General features: G+C 40.2%; 1 protein-coding gene across 3 annotated transcripts; it reads left to right on the top strand.

The window, feature by feature from the left end:
* The first annotated feature begins 4,289 nt into the window (after positions 1-4,289).
* On the top strand, positions 4,290-17,648 carry DCAF4 (DDB1 and CUL4 associated factor 4). 3 transcript variants are annotated; one of them, XM_014251883.2, is made up of 14 exons: positions 4,290-4,359; positions 4,650-4,761; positions 5,808-5,905; positions 7,497-7,654; positions 8,963-9,045; positions 9,664-9,766; positions 10,551-10,694; positions 11,384-11,433; positions 12,709-12,788; positions 14,360-14,455; positions 14,567-14,664; positions 15,390-15,566; positions 16,189-16,303; positions 17,236-17,648. In XM_014251883.2, exons 2-14 carry the CDS (start codon positions 4,652-4,654, stop codon positions 17,427-17,429), a joined length of 1,506 nt encoding a protein of 501 aa, XP_014107358.1. In that variant the 5' UTR covers positions 4,290-4,359; positions 4,650-4,651; the 3' UTR covers positions 17,430-17,648. The 3 variants fall into 3 exon arrangements, with proteins under 3 accessions (XP_014107358.1, XP_087914255.1, XP_014107357.1); XM_088058129.1 differs by having other exon boundaries at positions 4,293-4,359; positions 4,645-4,761; XM_014251882.2 differs by lacking the exon at positions 4,290-4,359 and having other exon boundaries at positions 4,373-4,761.
* The last annotated feature ends 1,579 nt before the right edge of the window (positions 17,649-19,227 follow it).

The raw sequence follows: 19,227 nt of genomic DNA, 5'->3' as shown, positions 1-19,227 counted from the left end.
CAACATCCCTCCATAAAGTGCCAGCAAAAGTGTAACCTAAATATTTTTTATTACTTTTAGTGACACCTTCCTAAGCACCTAAATAATTTTTAAATGCAACTTACTTCTGACAAGTTTCACATACAAATTATTATTTTAGACCCATAAGATTAATTCATTATTCATCGGACTATCCAGTAAGTTATGTCTAAGCATTTCTATTTAGAAAAGCATTTAAAAGAAGGCAAGGTCTGACCAGCATATGTTTCACTCCCAAAGATACTTGACTGGAAGAGTCTTCAGATGTAGTGTCAGAGCAAAATTTGAATTTATATCACTTATATATTTTATCTATTATAAAAACAACATATATTTTATATTAAAAAGACATACATATATATAAATACTAAGAGCTGATACATATCTCATGGGCATGTTTTTTATTACTTCTGACCTGCAAGGTAGACAAAGCTGATACCAGGAGAAAGAAGCTTCACCTTCTTACTTGGAAGGAAAGTCTGGCTAAAATATGCAACACCAGAGTCCCTGGACTTTAGGACTATAAATACAAATAAATACACTTTTACAAAGAGACTCATTGGTTCATTTCTGCTTTTAAAATCGATTTTTATAGGGATTCAATACTTGGTTCAGAAGACCCAAGACATAGTGGTTTTGCGCAAGTGCACTGCTGCCCTCTCCTGGGTCAGCTCCGATTCGCTCCCGTCCTTAAAACAGCCAGCAGACCCTCCAGACGAGCTGCACCTCCGAGACCATCAGGACCGCTTTGGGAGCTCGAGATTTAAACTAGACAGAATAAAAAAGTGACACACACACATATACAGAATAAACGGAGGATGTTACTGATCTTTATACAAACTCAATTGCGACAACTCATCACCTTAATTCCTTATGTTCTACAGCAGTTTGTTCCTGTGTTTAGACTGAAGAAACTTTTCCTAATATCCACCAAAAGGGTTGTCAAGCATTAGGACAAACTGCCCAAAAAAGCAGTTTTCCATCATTACTGGAGATATTTAAAATATGTGTAGATGTGGCACTCAGGGACATGGTTTACTGGTAGACTTGGCAATGTTTGGTTAATGGTTGGACTCAACCATCTTAAAGGTCTTTTCCAATCTAACCAATTTTATGACCTAATGCCAAAGAATCCAAAAGTTATTTTCTGCTTTAACAGCAGAGCCTGTGGGACAGCAGGGCATTCTGAAAACCAAGATAAAACGGCAAACAGCAACTTTCACAAGAGCTTTGACACTATTACTGCAGGACTGCTGCAGCTCATAATGCAGTGTAAGCACAAAGTTTCACAGACTCTGAAATTGCTTTCATTTCAGCAGTGTTAGAACAAACACAAATTTTAGAAAAAATCCTACTTTTGATTACCATGCATAAACTCTAGGTAATCCATGGGCCCAGGTATCCTTCCCACTTACCAAAGCTTAATGAGTTGTCTTTTGTAAGCTGAGCTTTAACAGGCAGAACACAGGTTTAGCCCCAGAAAGCATGAAACATATGGTTAAGCATACACAGCTTAAGCCCCAGCAAAAGAAGAGCTTAGACAAACTAATTTTAATTTTGAAATGCAACTGCTAAGAGTGAACACAGGCTCAGACCCTGCAGTTCATCTGAAAGACAACTGATTAAACTGTGGTAATTCTAAACCTACATTCAAACCTTAAAGTCTAATGTTATTGATAAAATTTGGTCTTTACAGAATGTTTTAACATAATTTACAAATATATTTCAATAAACTAAATAAGCATAATCTGAACATATATATTTAATCAACTATAGGGGTATAAACCCAGTCCCTCAGGTCAAAAATGTAGAAAAACAGATAAGGTAGACACAGTGGCAGAGTGCATTCCACAGGGCAGGATGACCTGGGCCAGTTCATGAACCAGCCTGAGACGAGCAGCACTCAATTGTTACCAGCACAAACACAGTCAATTCCACAAACCCAGAGTAGAAACAACTGGTCACAAAGCAGTTCTCAAACTCTTTCACTTGGAGCCATAAGCTTCATGGAAGATGGCACTGCTGCAGGACATCCTACTACTCCAACCTGAGTACAGCCTGCAAAACAAACTCTGCACTAGGAAGGCTCAGCTGAGTAGTGGTATATATATCCAGGATTTAGGAACACACTTCAAGGAAAGATCTGTTCTCCACGAAAGGGATCCAGAAAATGAAGCAAGAATCATCAAAGCTAAAAGTTGTCATCCATAATATCCTAGTGGAATGGTATTTCTGAGGCAGTCTCCAATCTATAGAAAATTATTCAAAAGGGACAGCTATTTCACATATCAAATATGGAACACAGCTGAGAGAGCAAGGTAACAAATTGTTTCCTACATTCACAGAAGGAAGAAAGAATAGCAGTAATGTTTTTAAATTGCAGCAATAAGCAATAAGGTAACACATCAGGTAACCTGTCAGTGAGATATAATAATAAATACTAAAATAAAATAATCAGAATAAAACAACAAAGGCTTTAAGAAGAGGTTAGACAAACTATTGCTAAGGAACAATGTATGGGTGAATGTGTGCATTTTATTTATATATTTGTATGTTTTATTTCAATGCATACATGGAAAACCAGTAATCTCTGAAATATCTTCCAGTCTATTCTTTATTAACTTTCATAGTAAGTACCTGCAACACAAATGAGAACACAAATCATTTAACACACTTCTTCCCTAATGAGAACTATTTCAGTGACAGGAATCCCTCAGCTTATAAGCAGCATATATTGGTCACAGAACCTGGAAAATTGCTCACTGGGTACCAGAAATTAAACAGATGAAACAAAGCCAATGAACAAAGCAGAGTACTTTGTACAAAAACAAAGTACAAAACAGTACTTACAAAACATTAGGCATTCTGGAATACTACCCACAAGCCAGGAAATACCATGAAAAAACCACTCCCTAGAACCCTGTGCATAGGTTTTAAATCAAATTTACATAAAGATCAAGTACCAACACCATATAAACCATCACTTTGAATCCAGTCAACACCAGTGAGTTTCAGCAACAGCTCACTTTCTGTAGGCACTTTTCTCCTGTGACTGTATTCAAATTCAAAGTTATCTTGTGAAAGCTAAAGATCGCTATCACTAAACCACTGTGACAAAACAACAAAACATGCCTTAGAATTAGACCATGCTGGTGCTCTGCCTTGTACAGATATAGAGCTCAAAAACTGTATGCAAGGCATGGGTGATTTCTCCAGCTATTTGTATCCTTAAGTGAATATTTTCCAAGGTTATTTTAACTCCATGCATTTTGAACTTAAAACACAGATCATGTAAGTGAGAAACATAAAATACTATCTCCCAAAAATTACCCTCCTGTCAAGTAAGAGAACAAACTTGTGCAAAGTCTAAACATTGAAAGTAGCAAAAACCCATTGCCTGCTTTTCCAGTACTGGCATTTCTTATTTGTTAAAGCAACCAAAAAAACTTTTCATCGTTTTGGAAGCAAAAAGGCTAAACGTCTAATTTTCCATAATTTATTTAAGTATCGCTTTTGTTTGTTCTAACCTTAATAATTCATTAAATGAATAAACTTTTTTACAATTCTGGTTATAACTTTTTTAAGGTCCTAGATGCTAAACGAGCAGGAAGGGGAATGTCACTTTACAAAAAGTGCTTAAGGACACCTCTAAACGATTAAGAAGGAAAGGAGTTTATTACTGAGACTGCAAGGCGATGGTAGCTACCACCACACCCCTCTGGTGCTCGGAGCAACCGAGGAGCTATCACTGATTGCTGCAGCCCGAGCTTTTCCGCACCTTGTGCCTCAATATTTGCCCACCAGTAGAAGGCACAAAATAAGAAAAAAATAAGCACCAAGAAGCCTCATCTGGGAAAGTCACTTTCAAGGCATTATCTTTTCTGAATTCTTGATAAATTCAGACCAGTTGTAACAGCTTCTGCCCTAAGCCGAGGGATGGCTTTAAGGGAGCCAGCGACATAGAGGAGCGGAGATACCCTTTCGGTGTCTCCTCCAAGCACGCCACCTCCCAGCAAACCCCAGGCTGCCTCTGCCCTGCGTTGCTTCCCTACCGTGCTAAGCGACCCCTTCCGCCCCGCGCTGCTCCCCTGCCGTGCTAAGAGCCCCTCTTTCACCCACACCCTCCATGCCGCCAGCGCCTCACCCCCGCGCCATCGCCCGCCCTCAGCCCGGCCCCGCCCCCGCGCGGCGCACGCGCCGGCCCGGCCTCCTGCGGTTGGACGAACAAGCTGTCCGTCACGTGGCGAAGGCGGCTGAGCACCAATGAGAGGCGCCCCTGGGGGTGTGGGCGGGGCGCTGGAGGCAGCGCGGACGCGGCGGGGCTGGCGTGGGCACGGCGCGGTGAGGGGCGGGCGGGCCCAGGGAGGTGGTGGGGCACGGTCGGTCATTACTGCCCTTCTTCCTCCGGCGTTTTGGCTTCAGCGCTGCGGGGTGACCCGCCGAGCTGGTCCGGGACTAGTGGAGAAGTCGACAGGCATAGGGGAGCGGCTGTGCTACGGGCGGCTGGCGGGCCTGGTCGTTACGGGTTGAAACTGTTTGAAAAGAGGCCGCATTAAGAGACTTGACTTGTGTGCTGAGCCGTTCCAGGCAAGCAGGGGTGAGGTATGTGTGTATGTTTGCTTTAAGAGTAGAAATGCGGAGAAACTACGGTCGAGGCAAGGAGAGGCATGGATGGAACAGTCACAAGTGCAGCCTCCACCCCCATCGGCACAGAAGACCCAGTCACAACAACCGCGCCCAAAGGCAAGTACAGACAGCTTGTGCTTAGCATGGGCTAAGCCGTTCTTATGCCTAATTAAATGTGCAGGACGGTGACTTTATAGAATTGAGAGGGTTGCCACCTGAAGATCGAGCAGGCAGTACTTCTGGTATATCTGTCATCCCTACTGGGAGTGGAATTGCACTGATTTCTGGAAGTTTATTGTGTGTTCACAACTGTACACTGATTTTAAACATGAGATGTGGTTCCATGAGCCAGTCCTTTCAGCTGTGCATTATTGTCCATAAAACCTTCATCAATATGCAAAGATAGTTCAGGGAAGAAAAATATAATTACTTCATTCTACCTGCCTATTTATTTTAAGCCTCTGAGTCTATTGGTGTAAAGTCTGTCATTAAAGAATCTTCCTGAATGTTTGAAAGCAAGGTAAGTAATGGAGTAATAATACCACATCTAGCAGATCAGGAAAATCAAACAAGGTTTCAGGAATAATCCCCTGCCTTGAAAACTGATCTGTTCAGGAAAGCGTGTTTGACATTTTAGAACTTACTCTTGCCTGTGTTAGAGCTGTTTTTATGGTTGCTTTTTCATTAAACTTTTGTTTATTTTAAATGTTTCTAAACCTCATCAGTGAAATTCTTGTTACGGAGAGAATGGCAAAATATTTTTGACCTGTCATCATTGTTTTACCTGCACTGTCTCTTAATGCTGTGCTGTGAAGACTTAGTACTTTCAGGACCGTTTGTTTCATGTACAATTGGCCAGTTAATCTTTTGCTAAAAAAAGTTAAAGACACTTGGAGAATCAACAGCCACCTCTAATGTATTAGCAAATAATTTAAGGCTTTTAGGATGTTATATCACTAATGTTCTTGTGAAAATTTTAAGCTGAATGTTTTTCACTGTTTGATTTTCATAGTTTAATGTATGGTGATATGTAGAGTGTGCTGTCAGAGCACTGCAGAATGGTACTCCATTGATGTCACTAACAATCTGCTTTCTAGATTATTTGTGGGAAAGATGTGTGGGGCAATTGTGAGCCTATCTTGAAGGCAATGCTATTTTTTTAGTCTGGAACAAGAAGAACAACAGACCCCAGTGAATGCAGGTCCCAGCAGCAATGAAGATCCTTCTTCGTCCAGTTCAACACAGAACTCTGTAGCACCAGGTAAGAGATGGTGTTCATAGGTCAAAAGTTAGTTCCTATATGTTGATTATATGGAAAAAGTAGTAGTAGCTGCATTAATAATCTGGTGTGACAGGAAAAATATAAACAGTAAAGTTAGTGGAGAGAAGTAACATCAGGTGATATAAAAAGATGTAGTAAGTAAAGTTATAAAGAACAGAGCCAAATCACTTTCAAGCCCACAAGTGCTTCTCATGTTTGAAAACTTGTGTGCTTAGCCAAGCTGATATAAACTGAAAAAATGCAATTCTGTTTCTCCCTCCAGAAGTGCTGCTTTAGGAAGAAAATTAACTACTAAGGAATCAAATAAAACAAGAGAGCCTATAAAAAATTACAGTTTGTGTTCAGTTACTCAGTCTTTTGAAAGGTGCAACAATCCACCACTTTGTGGTGTGTCTCTTGTGTGATGTGTCTATCTTTATGCCTTCAGTGTACTTTGTAGTCTGTAATAAATACACTCTGGCTAAATACTTGTTCATTTACAACAAACGATGAAATAGCAGTGCTGTTGAGAAAGATGTCCTGTTTATATTCTGTTTTCCTGACTCATTAAACAATGCTAACAAAAACTAAGCCAGTGGGAACTTGCATGTCTGTACAACAGCAGAGTCCTGAAACAACACTGAGTTTAAAGAGATTGTTTTTATATATCATTGTTTTGTGTTGTGAGCATGCTAGGAGATGCATCCTGCAAGACATTAATTCCTGTGTAATTACTGTGTAACTACTAAATGTAGAGTGTTTTTATAAACTTTACTGATTCATTGACTAATTTTTTATTTTTGCTGACCTGAAAAAGGCTTGGTCACTTGTGGCTAGTCTGAAACCTAGAAGAGGCAGACAAGGAGCTGCAAAAAGAGGATATTTAAAATGAAATTTCTGGTAGTAAATAAAGTTTTAAATAAAAACTCTTGAAATGAAGTGTTAACAATTCCCTCTGCATAAATTTGTCCTGAGACAATCTGTCAAAGTATTTTAAATCTATCAAAGTATTTTACTTGTCTGTCTCTGCATTCACACAGACAGGGAAGCACTAAATGAGTGTTTCTCATCCCACTTTATCTTTGGAAAGAGCCAAAGGTACTCTTGATTTTATCTAAATCTCTCCTATGTGTTGAAGAAAAAGTGTCTAGTTCTGGGAAGTGAATCACTTTATTTGGGTTTATTTGATACCTCACTGTCATTTTTTTTTGCTGTCCTACCAAGTCTTTTAACTAAGAATGTCCCCTCGTGATTTATTTATGAAGAAAGACCCTTTTTGTTCTGCAACAAAACCTTTCTTTTGTGCTTTTCTGATTGGTCTGAATTTCCTCTTGGTCAGTGGTGATGTCCCTTCTGTACCTGTGTAAGAACAGTGTAGTTGAACACTATAAATAACCTCTTTTTTTCTCCTGTAAGTGGCTCATCTGTTCCTAGCCTGTGTATCATGCTTGGGACTTGTTGGGAGCTAGAGCTTTGGGTCTCGCAACTCTGACATTCACATGAAGACATGGAATATCAAAGAGCAATAAACAAACTTAGTTATCCATCTGATTTTGCCACTTTTTCTCCTCCATGTGTTCCCACCCTGAAGAACTTCCAGGATTTTATTATGACCCAGAAAAGAACCGCTATTTTCGCCTACTGCCTGGACATAATAACCACAACCCACTCACCAAGGACAGCATTCAGCACAAGGCAATGGAGTGCAAAAGACTGAGACTCTTAGAAGAGGAAGAAAGACAGAATCAGGTATGTTTTGAAAAAGATTGCAATTAGGCTTTATTGTACTCTGGCCCAGGACAAGTTATACACTAAAGTCTTCAAGTTCTGACAATTCAGTTTCTTTTTCTGCTAAGAATAAAGTCCTTGAAGCCTTTTGTTTGGTTGTTTCACACAGGAATGAAGTCAAAAATCTATAAAGACATAGGAAATGTGCTCAAAATTGCAGTTGTCCAGCAGTTACACTTGAGCCAGGATATTGGATGCCAGGTTTCAAATTCCTGCCTTGAGATGGCAAAGTGGCGTCTTGATTTAAAGTTTTTTGCATTTTTAATAAATTTATTTATCAGATTCTGGACCTTGAAGAAACAATACTAATCACAGTTGGTGGTAACAGGTTTTTCTTGAAGAACTTTTTTGGACAGCTAAAAATCAAGGCAGGTCTTACGCTTCTGTCTGTAAAGTCTGTGTGCTTTTCTTCATAAAGTGTTACAGTGAAATTAATGCTGATGCTGCATTTTTGTAATGTGGGTAAAATATCTAACAAGGATGCTTTTTCATTACCTGAAAAACATGTCATAACTTTACAAATAACCGCTAAGCTTATATGCTGTCATTTGGGAAAAGTGACCAGTGTTCTTTTTCTTAAGCAATAAAGTTATCCAACCAGCTCTAAAGTCTTCAATGTAAAAAATGTTTTGACTCTCAGAACTCTTGGTTTGTCTGAGCATTATCAAAAAGATTTCTTACTCCATAATTCTGCTAAATACTATATCCCCTGGTATCCTCAGAAGGTGTTTGCATTAAATTCTAAAAGGTTTGTGAATCATGGAATGGAATCATAGAATGACTTGGGTTGGAAAGGACCTTAAAGATCTAGTTCCAACCGCAGTACTGTGGAGGGAATGGAAACGGAATGGAAATGCAGCTTAGTAGAACAGTAAGACTGCATGTTTAATATCAGTCTTGTTGTGATAGAAGATTTTTCTGTCTAAGAAGAATCTGAAGTGTTGTAATGAAATCAGAACGTGACTTTACACATCCAGGTGGTACTGCTGATTATGTAGGGTGAAAACAATGGTTGTTGGGGTTTCGTATTTTTCTTCCAGCTTCTGTATTTACAGAAGCACTCCACATCTCACAGGACTATATTCTTGTCTGTTTACTGTAGTAGATCAGGGAGATGGTGCTGGAATGTGTTTTATATGTTCTGAAAACTTTAATGTGTGTAGGCTAGAGGAAAAAGTTACCTAAACATCCCAAATGTCAAAGACTCACAGCTGTGTTTGACTCTTAAACAAGTAAAGAACTGAGTACAATTCTATGTTACTCTTCCAGAAAACAACAAGGACTGGACTGAACTCATCTGTGCTGTTACAGAAGAGGCAGCTGGGTTTGCTCAGCTCCACAAGTTATTGCAGGTACAATGATCTGATTTCTCTTTGCAGTGCCAAGTTCTGCTGTAGGTGCAACTGTTTCAGTCAAGTTTTCTTGCATTTCTTACTGTTCCATTGGGATGAGGAGGAACATATTACTTGAAGTCAGAAAAAATGTTATCTTCTGTAATAGTCAGATTATTAAAATAATGAGAATTCAAATCAGGAAGTTGTTTCCCAATTTTACTTCAAAAAAAGTTCACTTTATGTATGTATATGGATATGCTGTTTTGCCACATTTTACTTTGAGTATAGCACAGCTTTTTTAGGATAAGTGCCTTTCAATGGACATGACCATTCCCTTGCCCCCCATTAGAACAGCAGAAGGCAAGTTAAGTTAGTGACTTGCTGTGTTGATGTTCTGGCTATTAAAGATGTGCTGGGGTTAAAAATAGTGGAATGAAATTCCAAGAATGTGGAAGACGCACATGTTCATGGGTTATGCAAGTTAAATTTCAGCATGCTATTTATTCAGGTATTTTCTCTTCAGTGATTGAGAAGCAGTTCTATATCCTGGCCAGAATTCTTTTCATATGCATTAAATTTAGGCTTACCTGAATTCTCCTCTCTCCAACCCCCTCACCCTCCTACCTGGTTTTACAGGCTAGTCCATGAACTAAAAGTGAACTGCATGCAGAGGAGGAAGATAGAAATTCACAGTCTGGATTCCTCAGTTGCTGGAACCAACAATTTTAAAATCATTGTGGTATGTTATGAGAAATGATAAGTCTTTAAGATAAAGAGAGCCCATCTTCAGTGAAAATTCAGGCTCTTGTAACCAAATCACACAGGTCAAACGTAGCTTTTAAAGATGTGTTATTCCTGCTTTGTCAGTTCTTAAAATCTGTGCTTAGTAACTTTAAACAGGTAGGGAGAGCCTGTTCCTTTCTTACAAAGGAAAATTGTAAAAAAGGTTGGATATGAAAACATCTTTTGTTGGATTGTTATTTTGGGGTTTTTTCTTTTTTTTCACATGTTCTTTTGGAAGTAAATAGGAGTTGAGTGGGTCATTATTGTGGGACTGGGAGAAGGAGTGGAGAAGATCAAGAGAAAGAAGAAAAAAATGAAAAAGGAGCATTTTGGGAGTGGCAAAGCCTGTGCTTCAGAGATTCTAAGTAAACATCAGTAATCACTTTACATTTCATGATCTTTCATAGACTATATAGAAAGCTCTCCAGGACCAGCTCCTGGCCTTGTAAACAGAGCACTGCATAGGTAGCTGAAGCCAGAAGGGACTCAGAAACAGTGTAAATGTATAGAATTGTTAACACTGGAAAGATCATTTAGTTAGCCAATGACTGAATCCTTTTCTTATCCCTGTTTTTTCTGTGCATGCATTTAAAAGGAGTTGGATTTTAGAGGTGAATGGAAAGTGGTGTTAAAGGGATCAGAATTAATGTATTGTTTCATTTTAGACCTAATGCAACTCCCTCAAGCTGTTTTTCCTGTAAGTTTCCAGTAAGTGTGACTGGTAAGCTTTTATTTTACAGGCAGATGTTGCTTGTGAACGAATATTCACTGTGAACGATGTAGAGCATGGAGGATGTAAATATGGTATCATCAATCTCAGTGGTTTGGGGAAGGAGTCTCTCAGTGTGGAGATGTATGACAACCTCTACTTCACAAACCGCAAAGTATTATTTTCTGTTCCTCCTTTGGTGGTTGCTTTCTCAGAACACTGTTCTTAGGAGGCTCAGGTGGGAGTGCCATGAGGGGTTGGGAAGGGGCTGGGAGAAGAGAATGGAAGGACCTAGAAATGTGAAGCTTGGGTAAACACAGAACCACAATAAACCTGTTGAGAAAGTGCTTAGTAAGAGTGATAGTTATCAGGAATGTTATACTACAATTGGAATGGAAGACTACATAGAACTACCAGCTTCCAAGGATAGTGATTACTTTAGACTCGGTCTGTAGCTGGCAAAACTCATCTTTGGCTACCAACCCTACCAAGATTTGCATGCTTCTTTCTTAAAAATAATTTTGGGAAACTATGTTTATCCTTAAAGCTTACCCTCAAGCTGTGTTTATCCTGTTAAATATGAGGCATATTTAAAACAGGTTTTCATGATCCCTTCATGCTCAGATTCTTTCAGGGATGGTCCCTTGAATAATGGGATGTGCTTGGTGCCTTAGTTTGTGTTTGGTCTGACTTCTCAATGCTGTTCTGAGTATGAAGCTGAAATGCTTATGCCCCATTACTGAGTTATTTAGTGGGCTGAGGAGTTGTGCCCAGTGCCTAATTTTACGTCATTTTTGCATGGAAGTAACATTTCCTTAATTGAGTAACAGATCACAAAAATAGTATGTCTTCTTATCTCTGAAGGTGAACTCTGTGTGCTGGGCATCACTGACTCATCCAGATTCTCACGTTTTATATCCTTCAAAAAAAAGCAAAATTGTCATTCAGGTTTCACAAGTCTGCATCATGCTTCACAGAAAAACTAACTTCAAGGAATACCTCTCCTGTAGTTCCCCCAGAAGATAAGTTTTCTGGAAAACAGTGGAAGTAATGAAAATCTAAATACGCTGGAATTACTGAGGCAGATGAACAGTTCTGTTATAGATATATGTGTAATTGTTCCCATGTTCGTAGTAAATGAAAAACCATGTTTTCTGCTGTGGAGAATTCCCACTTCATTAATAGTGTATGTAAATGCCATATCTAAAATGATCTAGTGTTTAGAAATTGGCTGAGGCAAAAGATCAGGAGCGGGGAGTTAAGGCAAACAAGTTTTTTCTGAAGTGAACCTCTTTTAAAGTGGGATGGTTTGTTTGTGTGTAAACCATGACCATATTGATTGGGGTGAGAGGAGAATGGGAGAAATTCAGTAATATCACCTACAACTTTCAGAGCATGTTCTGCAGGTCTGACTCGAAGAGAAAAGTTGATGATATAGTAGAAGAAGCGGTAATAATGAACAGTGTGGAGCCCAAAAGAGTAGGGGAAAAAAATTGAATTTTGACATAGGAGATGGCAGACAACAGGTGTGCTATTAAAGTGCCAAAAGAAATTACATAGAAAAGTATGGAATGGCTTGTGTGAAATCTGGGCAATTCCAGACCAACCCATCAGGGGCAGGAGCTCATCAGGCAAGCACACAGCTGGGGACAGGTTCAGGATTGCTTCATTTGGTGGGTTCATGCTTTCCCCTAGTGGAGTTAGAGATTTACCCCACTGAAGCTGAAGTGGAGCTTTCAAATTCTATTTTTACCTGGTATAGTCTTCATAAAATATTTAAATGTAATATAAAGTGACTTTTCCTTGCCTTCCATTTTTCCAATATATCTCCATGAAAAACAGATCTATATTAATGCAGTATCAGCAACATGAAAAAGTGAGAAGAATGATCTATGTAGGCCATGCTTATTATTTTATTTTTCCTATCACTAGTAAGATACAATAGTATTCTCTTATTTTTCTGGTAGTGAAAATATACAAGCAAGAATTTGAAATCTTTCTAGCTCGTTCTTATGAAAGAAATGAAGTGTCACAGCTTAGTTGTAAACTATAAAGCACATCAAAGGTCTCAAGGAAAAGTGTTGTGAGCTGTAGCTGTGTCAGGGCATCTTGCTTTTCCCATTTATAAATATTAGGCAGCCTTGTTCCAGTCTAGGGAGAAATCAGTTTTCCTTAACTCACTTCAGCAAGCTGTGTCTCATGGGAATTGCAGAAACACCAGGCTGTGCCAGTCTGCTTCCAGCATCGTTGTTCAGCAGCACGAACCCAGGTAGGGTGTTTTTGTTGGTTTTTTGTCTCTAAGTTTTGGTAGCAGTTATGGTATGTAAAGAGCACAAATTAAAGATTATTTTAGCATTCTTTTTCAGTAGTCGGTGAGGCTGTTGTATTCCTGTAAGACTAAAACAGCTTAAGAAGTGAAATGATGATGAAAGCAGTATTCGAAGCCCTAGCTTATTTTTAGCTGCTGCAGTACTTGACTTTGGCAGGAGAACACCTCACTTGTAAAGTAAACACTTGAGATTTTTCATCAGCTTGGCCTGTAATTAATACTTGGAAGCTGCACACAGTAAATACTCACATTCCCTTACTGTCCAGTCACTGCAGAATCCCTTCTCATAGCAGCTGCTCAGATATTCTCAGTGCATAAATCAGAGGTGGAAAGCTGGTAAATATCTCGGCCCATAGCTCCTCGTACACGCTCCAACTCCAGTTAGTTGTATGGAAACCTGACTGACTGGGAGAGTACTACATCTAAAGTCTGGCTATAGCTGATCTTTTTTGTTCAGTGTTCTTGGGGACAAGACTTAATTAATTGGACTTTCCTGATAGATGTTAGAACCATGCTTCTTCAGGTCACAGAGTGCTCTAATCTGACTTTCATTCAGACATGATCAATTAAATTTATACAGAGGAAATCTGTGATAGATAAGAGTAACGGACTAGTTTTAAATTTTTAATGTCTTACTATATATGCAGCCATTAAAAAGAATTGCATAGAGTCAGCATTAACTTGAATAAAGAGTCACTGAGGGTGGATGGCTACTAGGCCAGCATACCCAGCTGCTCTCTAAAACATTTGAAGCCTTTCACCACAATTAGCTGCTGTGAGTTCCACAGTCCTTTCATTCAGTATATCATACTGACTGTTTAGGTATTTCCAAATTTGATTTCCTTCACTCTCCTAAATAGGTGGTTTGTGGGAGCCTTGCTCAGTAGATGCCAGAAGGAAAGTAGAACTTAACACTATCTAAAACTATGTTATCCATCCATTCTTGTCCACGTCACCTCTGCTACCTGACAGATGTATGTATTATGTGCCATGAAGGAAGTAAAAACTGTGGATGTATTCTGCTAATTGGCATAAATTCCATGCAGGGGCTACATGAGTAAGGGTCAAATCTAGGGTTTTATTGCTTAATTTTTTTTTTTTTTTTTTTTTTTTAATAAGCAGGCATAGAATTTACCGGTTAGGCTTTGGCTAATCTGTAGTTTATAAAGTAAATGTTTTTTATTTCTAGCCCACTCATCTTTTGAAAAATGGCTTACTTAGTGCTATAAGGCAAGTGTTCTCTTTCCTGCCATGGTCAGCCCTCTGATTACTGAATAAATTTAACAGTCTCTCAATATCATCTATTTACATAGACTGTAGGCATCCCATTTACAGTCATGAACTTCCATTTCTGTTTCCTCTCTCTTGAGCAGCAAAAGGACACAAATTGGGTCACTTGCTCTCCTTCAGATTGAAATGTTAAAATAAATGTGGCAATCCAAGAACCTTTCTGAGTTATCATCCTGTCCTAACATTTTATGAACACTTCACGTGTTGCTCTTGTCTTCTAGGAGCTCGTCCTGGAATGCTGTGCAGTTTCAAGATATCCACTGCCTGGTCCTGCGCTTGGTGCCTGAATCCCCAAGCAGACAACTGCTTTAGCACAGGTGATCTATCTGCAAGGCTGGCAACCCCCTGTGTCTCAGTGGGAAAGACTTCATTCATCTCCCATCTGCTACACAAATTACAGCTAAACCAACATCATCTGTCTTCCTTAGGCCTGACACGACGAGTTCTTGTGACCAATGTAGTGACAGGGCATCGTCAGACATTTGGAACCAGCAGTGATGTGCTGGCACAGCAGTTTGCCACGCAGGTAAGGAGAACCTGACACCATTTTTTCAGAGCACTGCCTCATTGATGGGCTCTTTATTCTGTTTGGAGCAGGACTCCTCAAGCTGTACATAAAGTTGTGATGACAGCTGCTGTTGGATGGCTGTTGCACAGCAGAGCTGATGTGGTCTCATGCTCGCACACAATTGAATAGCAACAAAAAGATTATCTGATTTCAAACTGTGGCAACAGGGGCAATTTTTGTTAAGATTAGAGGTTAAAAGACAAGGAAGCACAAAGAGCACAGTAATAACATGTAAAATTGTTTTGGTTTTGGCAAATAACCTCATTCTAATAACACTCAGTGTATTGCCTCCACCAAGAAGGAGAAAGTCCCTATAAAGTACTAATGGACTTGTTCACAAAGAATTATGATGGTGAAATAAGAATATGAGAATTCCAGTTTGTGTTTTACTGTTTATGTTAGACTGAATTCCTGCTTACCTAGGAAAACTTTTACAGTAAGTAGTAAGTAAGAAGTAAGTAAGAAGTAAATAAGAAGTAAGTAGCTGAGGTTTGAATGGAACTAACACATTGGCTGAAAAACGTTGCAGTGTGTAATTAAAATTCTGCTTCTTAATGCATCTGTTAAAATAATTTGGCAACTACACTGTAGAGCTGAAAAGCACGACACAGACACTGTCTGTGTAACTTGTAAGATCCTTGCAGATGTTACACAGTATGCTTCTTTCTCTGGGATTCTCCCAGACCCCAGTGCTGTACAATGGCTGCCGTTCGGGTGAGATTTTCAGCATTGATGTGCGCCAACGTAACCGCAAGGGGCAGAGCTGGAAAGCAAATCGTCTCTTCCATGGCTCAGCAGTTACATCTATTCACCTTATGGAGGCTGAACATTATCTGATGGCAGCAGATATGGCTGGAAAGGTATGGTTTTGTTGTGTTTAGCATATTCTGTTCCTTTTAGTATCTGGGCAGTTACAGCTACTTATCCTACTCCCAAGGGCAGATGTCTGCTCTTAGTATGTAGTATGGAACTGGGTGGTAGTTCTGTTTATGGGTCTTCTTCCAGAGCCCATTATTTATCACAGAATGGTTTGGGTTGGATGGAAACTTAAAGATAACCTGGTTCCAGCCCCCTGTCATAGGCAGGGACACCTTCCACTAGACCTTCATCCAACCTGACCTTGAACACTTCCAGGGATGGGGCATCCACAAGTTCTCTGGGAAACCTGTTCTAGTCACTCACCGCCTTCACCTTAAAGAGCATCCTAATATTTAATCTGAACCTACCCTTCTCAGTTTAAACGCATTCCCCCTTGTCCTGTCACTACGTACCCTTATAAATTGACCCTCTCCAGCTCTATTGTAGCCTCCTTTAAGAGGAGGCTGCTTTTTCAGGCTGAATTCTCAGCCTGTCTCCACGGGATGGATCCTCTAGCCCATTGATAAATCTTCCTGTCCCTCCTCTGGACATGCTCCAACACCTCCAACCTTTGGGTGCTCTCTGCTTTAATATATCATCTCAAACAATTCCTTCAACTTGCAGATAAAATTGTGGGACCTGAGAACAGCAAAATGTGTGAAACAGTACAAAGGTCACCACAATGAATATGCTCTTCTCCCTCTGCATGTAAATGAAAAGGAAGGACTTCTTATAGCAGGTAGGTTAACTTTTTCCTCCTTCTCTTCATATAGTGGATCACTGGTGGTAATTTTCTTATGCCTGAGGGGTGTTTCTTAAGTACAACTGTTAGAAACTGTAAAGATGTTAATTCTTTAAAACTCAGAAAAAAATTAGCCTTAAACATACTGTAATATACTATGAAAATTTTGTTATGGATGTACACCTACTGTAATCAATCCTGTGAGGTACTCAACAGCTTTATCTGCTGTGTCCTGCAAAAGTCCCATTATCCTTTCCACATTATGTCTCAAGAGTAGAGCAGAGAACACTTGATTTTAAAATTCAGGGAAACAACATGAAAACAGGAGACTTGGTGATAACTTTGTATATCTTTAGTTGGTGCTTAAGTGGAGAATATGGTGATGAACTGAAGCATTGGTATGTGGGCCTGACTCCTTGTAAACTGTCTATACCACTCAGATTCATTTTGAATACTGCCACTTACACTCAGATTTTTATATTATTATATTTGTGGTTGGGAGAGGAAAAGTTGCAATAGATGAAACAAAACCCCTATAGTGTAGTCAAGCTTCATAAAGTCACTGTAAAGACAGTGACCTCCTTTCCTTGGATTTGTCAGTAAGTGTTGGAATAGTAAGAATTTTTAATTTGACTTAATTTTTCTCCCCTTTTTTTGGCTTAGGAGCTTGATAAAGAGAAAAGCACTCTAAATAGTGATTTATTGTACCTTTAATTACCTAATAGGAAATGCACATTTTTCCCACTCTCGTAGTATTCAGTGCAAAAGTTTTGTTTTGTAAAGTATGGGTAAACACTTAGCCTCTTGTGGGTGTAAAAATATTCAGGATGTTTTTGCCATAGACCTCCTGCTTCTGTGGTGATTATCTCGCAGAATTATTGACATGTAAAGTCCTTCTTGTGTAATGTTGAATTTTGCTTTCCTCCCAGTTGGTCAGGATTGCTATACCAGAATTTGGAGTCTCCAAGATGCTCATCTGCTTAGAACCATCCCTTCTCCCCACCCATCATCCAAAGATGCCATTCCTAGTGTGGTGTTTTCTTCAAGACTTGGGGGTAGCCGAGGAGTTCCTGGCTTACTCATGGCTGTCAAACAGGATCTCTACCACTTCTCTTATAACTGAGGTTACATTCTGCTCAGACCTGGTCTACAAAGCTGCCAATCTATATGTGACTTCAGAATCTTTACACCAGTCACCAAGCTGTTGAGTCATCATGTGCTTGCTGCTGCATCTGCTTTGCTCATCTAATTGTGTGAACCTCCTTCAGCAGTCCAGCAAATCTTGCTGTGTAAATACATCTCAGACATCTTGGAAATAAAAGCTGAACACTGATGAACTGTAGGCAAGATTCAGTCTCTCTGAAATCTAGCTGTAAGCCTGCCAAGCAGGTAACTTAAAGAGCCTCTGTTGTGCTAGCTGAATTTGCTGTCAAAAGGCTGCTCTAACTTGATCCTAGTGTGGGCACCTAAACTTTAGCTGTGGTCACATCTGCCTTAAGAAGTAGGCTGGCCCAGCAGAGTGAAGCAGCCGATGTTGAGAAGCTGAACACTGTAAGTGTTCTGGGGCTTTGTTTGGAGTAGCTTTGGTTGGGGTTGCTGCAACTGCCACTGCTCTACCTTGGAAGCAGCCATGCTCCATGGCTGGAAACAGTTCAAGGAACAGCTGTTTTCCTCACCCCCACTGTCAGTCCTTTTTGCTGGGTCATACTAAACTTTGTCCCTTTCAGATGATGATAGCATATGACTGCCCTGCCACCATCCCCTGTAAAAAGCAGCAAGCATGGAGCAAAACCTGTTTTCTGGTCCAGTAGCAAAACTGAATGTCCCTGTTAATTTATCAAAGTATTTCCTAACCAAGTCCACAGCCCTAACATGCAGTTTGGTCAGTGGTCTGGGAGGGTAGGCTTGCTCGTGCAGCTGTAGCAGGACACAAGCCCAGTTCTACAGACGACTTCTTTGGGATTTGCAATCACCTGTGCAAAGTCAGTATGCAGAGGTACAACTGGGGCCTCAGCTGCAAAGTTGTAGGACCAGCTCACAGTAAGTGGATGATAGCATATCTGTAAACAATGACCATACGATGGAGCCTCTTCACTTTCTGCCTGGTAACCACTCTGGGTTGGGCAAGACCATCCTGCTTTCAGCATCTGTAGGAAGCACTGACCAGATCAGGAACCTATGAGAGGGTAAAGGCCCATTAACTAGGATGGGCTTTACAGGAAAGACACACTGCACTTAAGTTTTCCAAAATTCCTACTAAAGGTGTTCCAGAACCATCTTTTCATCCTGGGATCTGCTTAGAGCATTCAGGTGTACAGTTGTGTGATCAGAGATGCTACTTCCCCTGGGGCCCTGCCAGCTCAGTAGATGAGCGCACAGCTGGGTTCTAACAACAGCCGTGCTGCACAGCACATTAAGAGGGCTCAGTGAGATGGCCCTGGCAGAGAGCAAGGCTGGGACTCTGCATTCTCAGTGCATTCTATCAGCAGGCACAGGCTGCACATGCACACAGTGATGAGTGCTGCTGCTCTACAGGTGTGGCTTCTCACAGCAGTTCCTAGTGCAGCACTGTCACCTGGGTCTGTCTTCACTGGAAAGGGCTGCAACAGTGCTGAGCATCCTAGGAATGAAGGGGCTTTCAAGTCCCACACTAAGCAATCCTCTTTCTGCCTTCAAAGTAAGCTCCCATCAGCACCCTCTTAGGCATGTTACAAAGTTTTCCAGCTATCTCGTTTCTTAACAGATATTATTACTACTCTTTTGCACCTAAAGCTTTTGGCCAGAGCAACCAATTTATGGAGGGATTGTACCCTGCCATCTTCATTCTGATGGGCCATCAGCTTTGTTTAACCTCACACTGGTGCATGTGCAAGAAAGCTCTTTTTACTCCTCTTGAACAGGAGTATTTGTAATTTAACAAG

Source organism: Pseudopodoces humilis, chromosome 7, assembly GCF_049639895.1.
Source record: "Pseudopodoces humilis isolate 2021_Gansu_Grassland_sample_001 chromosome 7, ASM4963989v1, whole genome shotgun sequence".
Lineage (NCBI taxonomy): Eukaryota > Metazoa > Chordata > Aves > Passeriformes > Paridae > Pseudopodoces > Pseudopodoces humilis.
The sequence above is the reverse complement of the archived record's forward strand: the minus strand, read 5'-3'. Positions and strand labels throughout refer to the sequence as shown.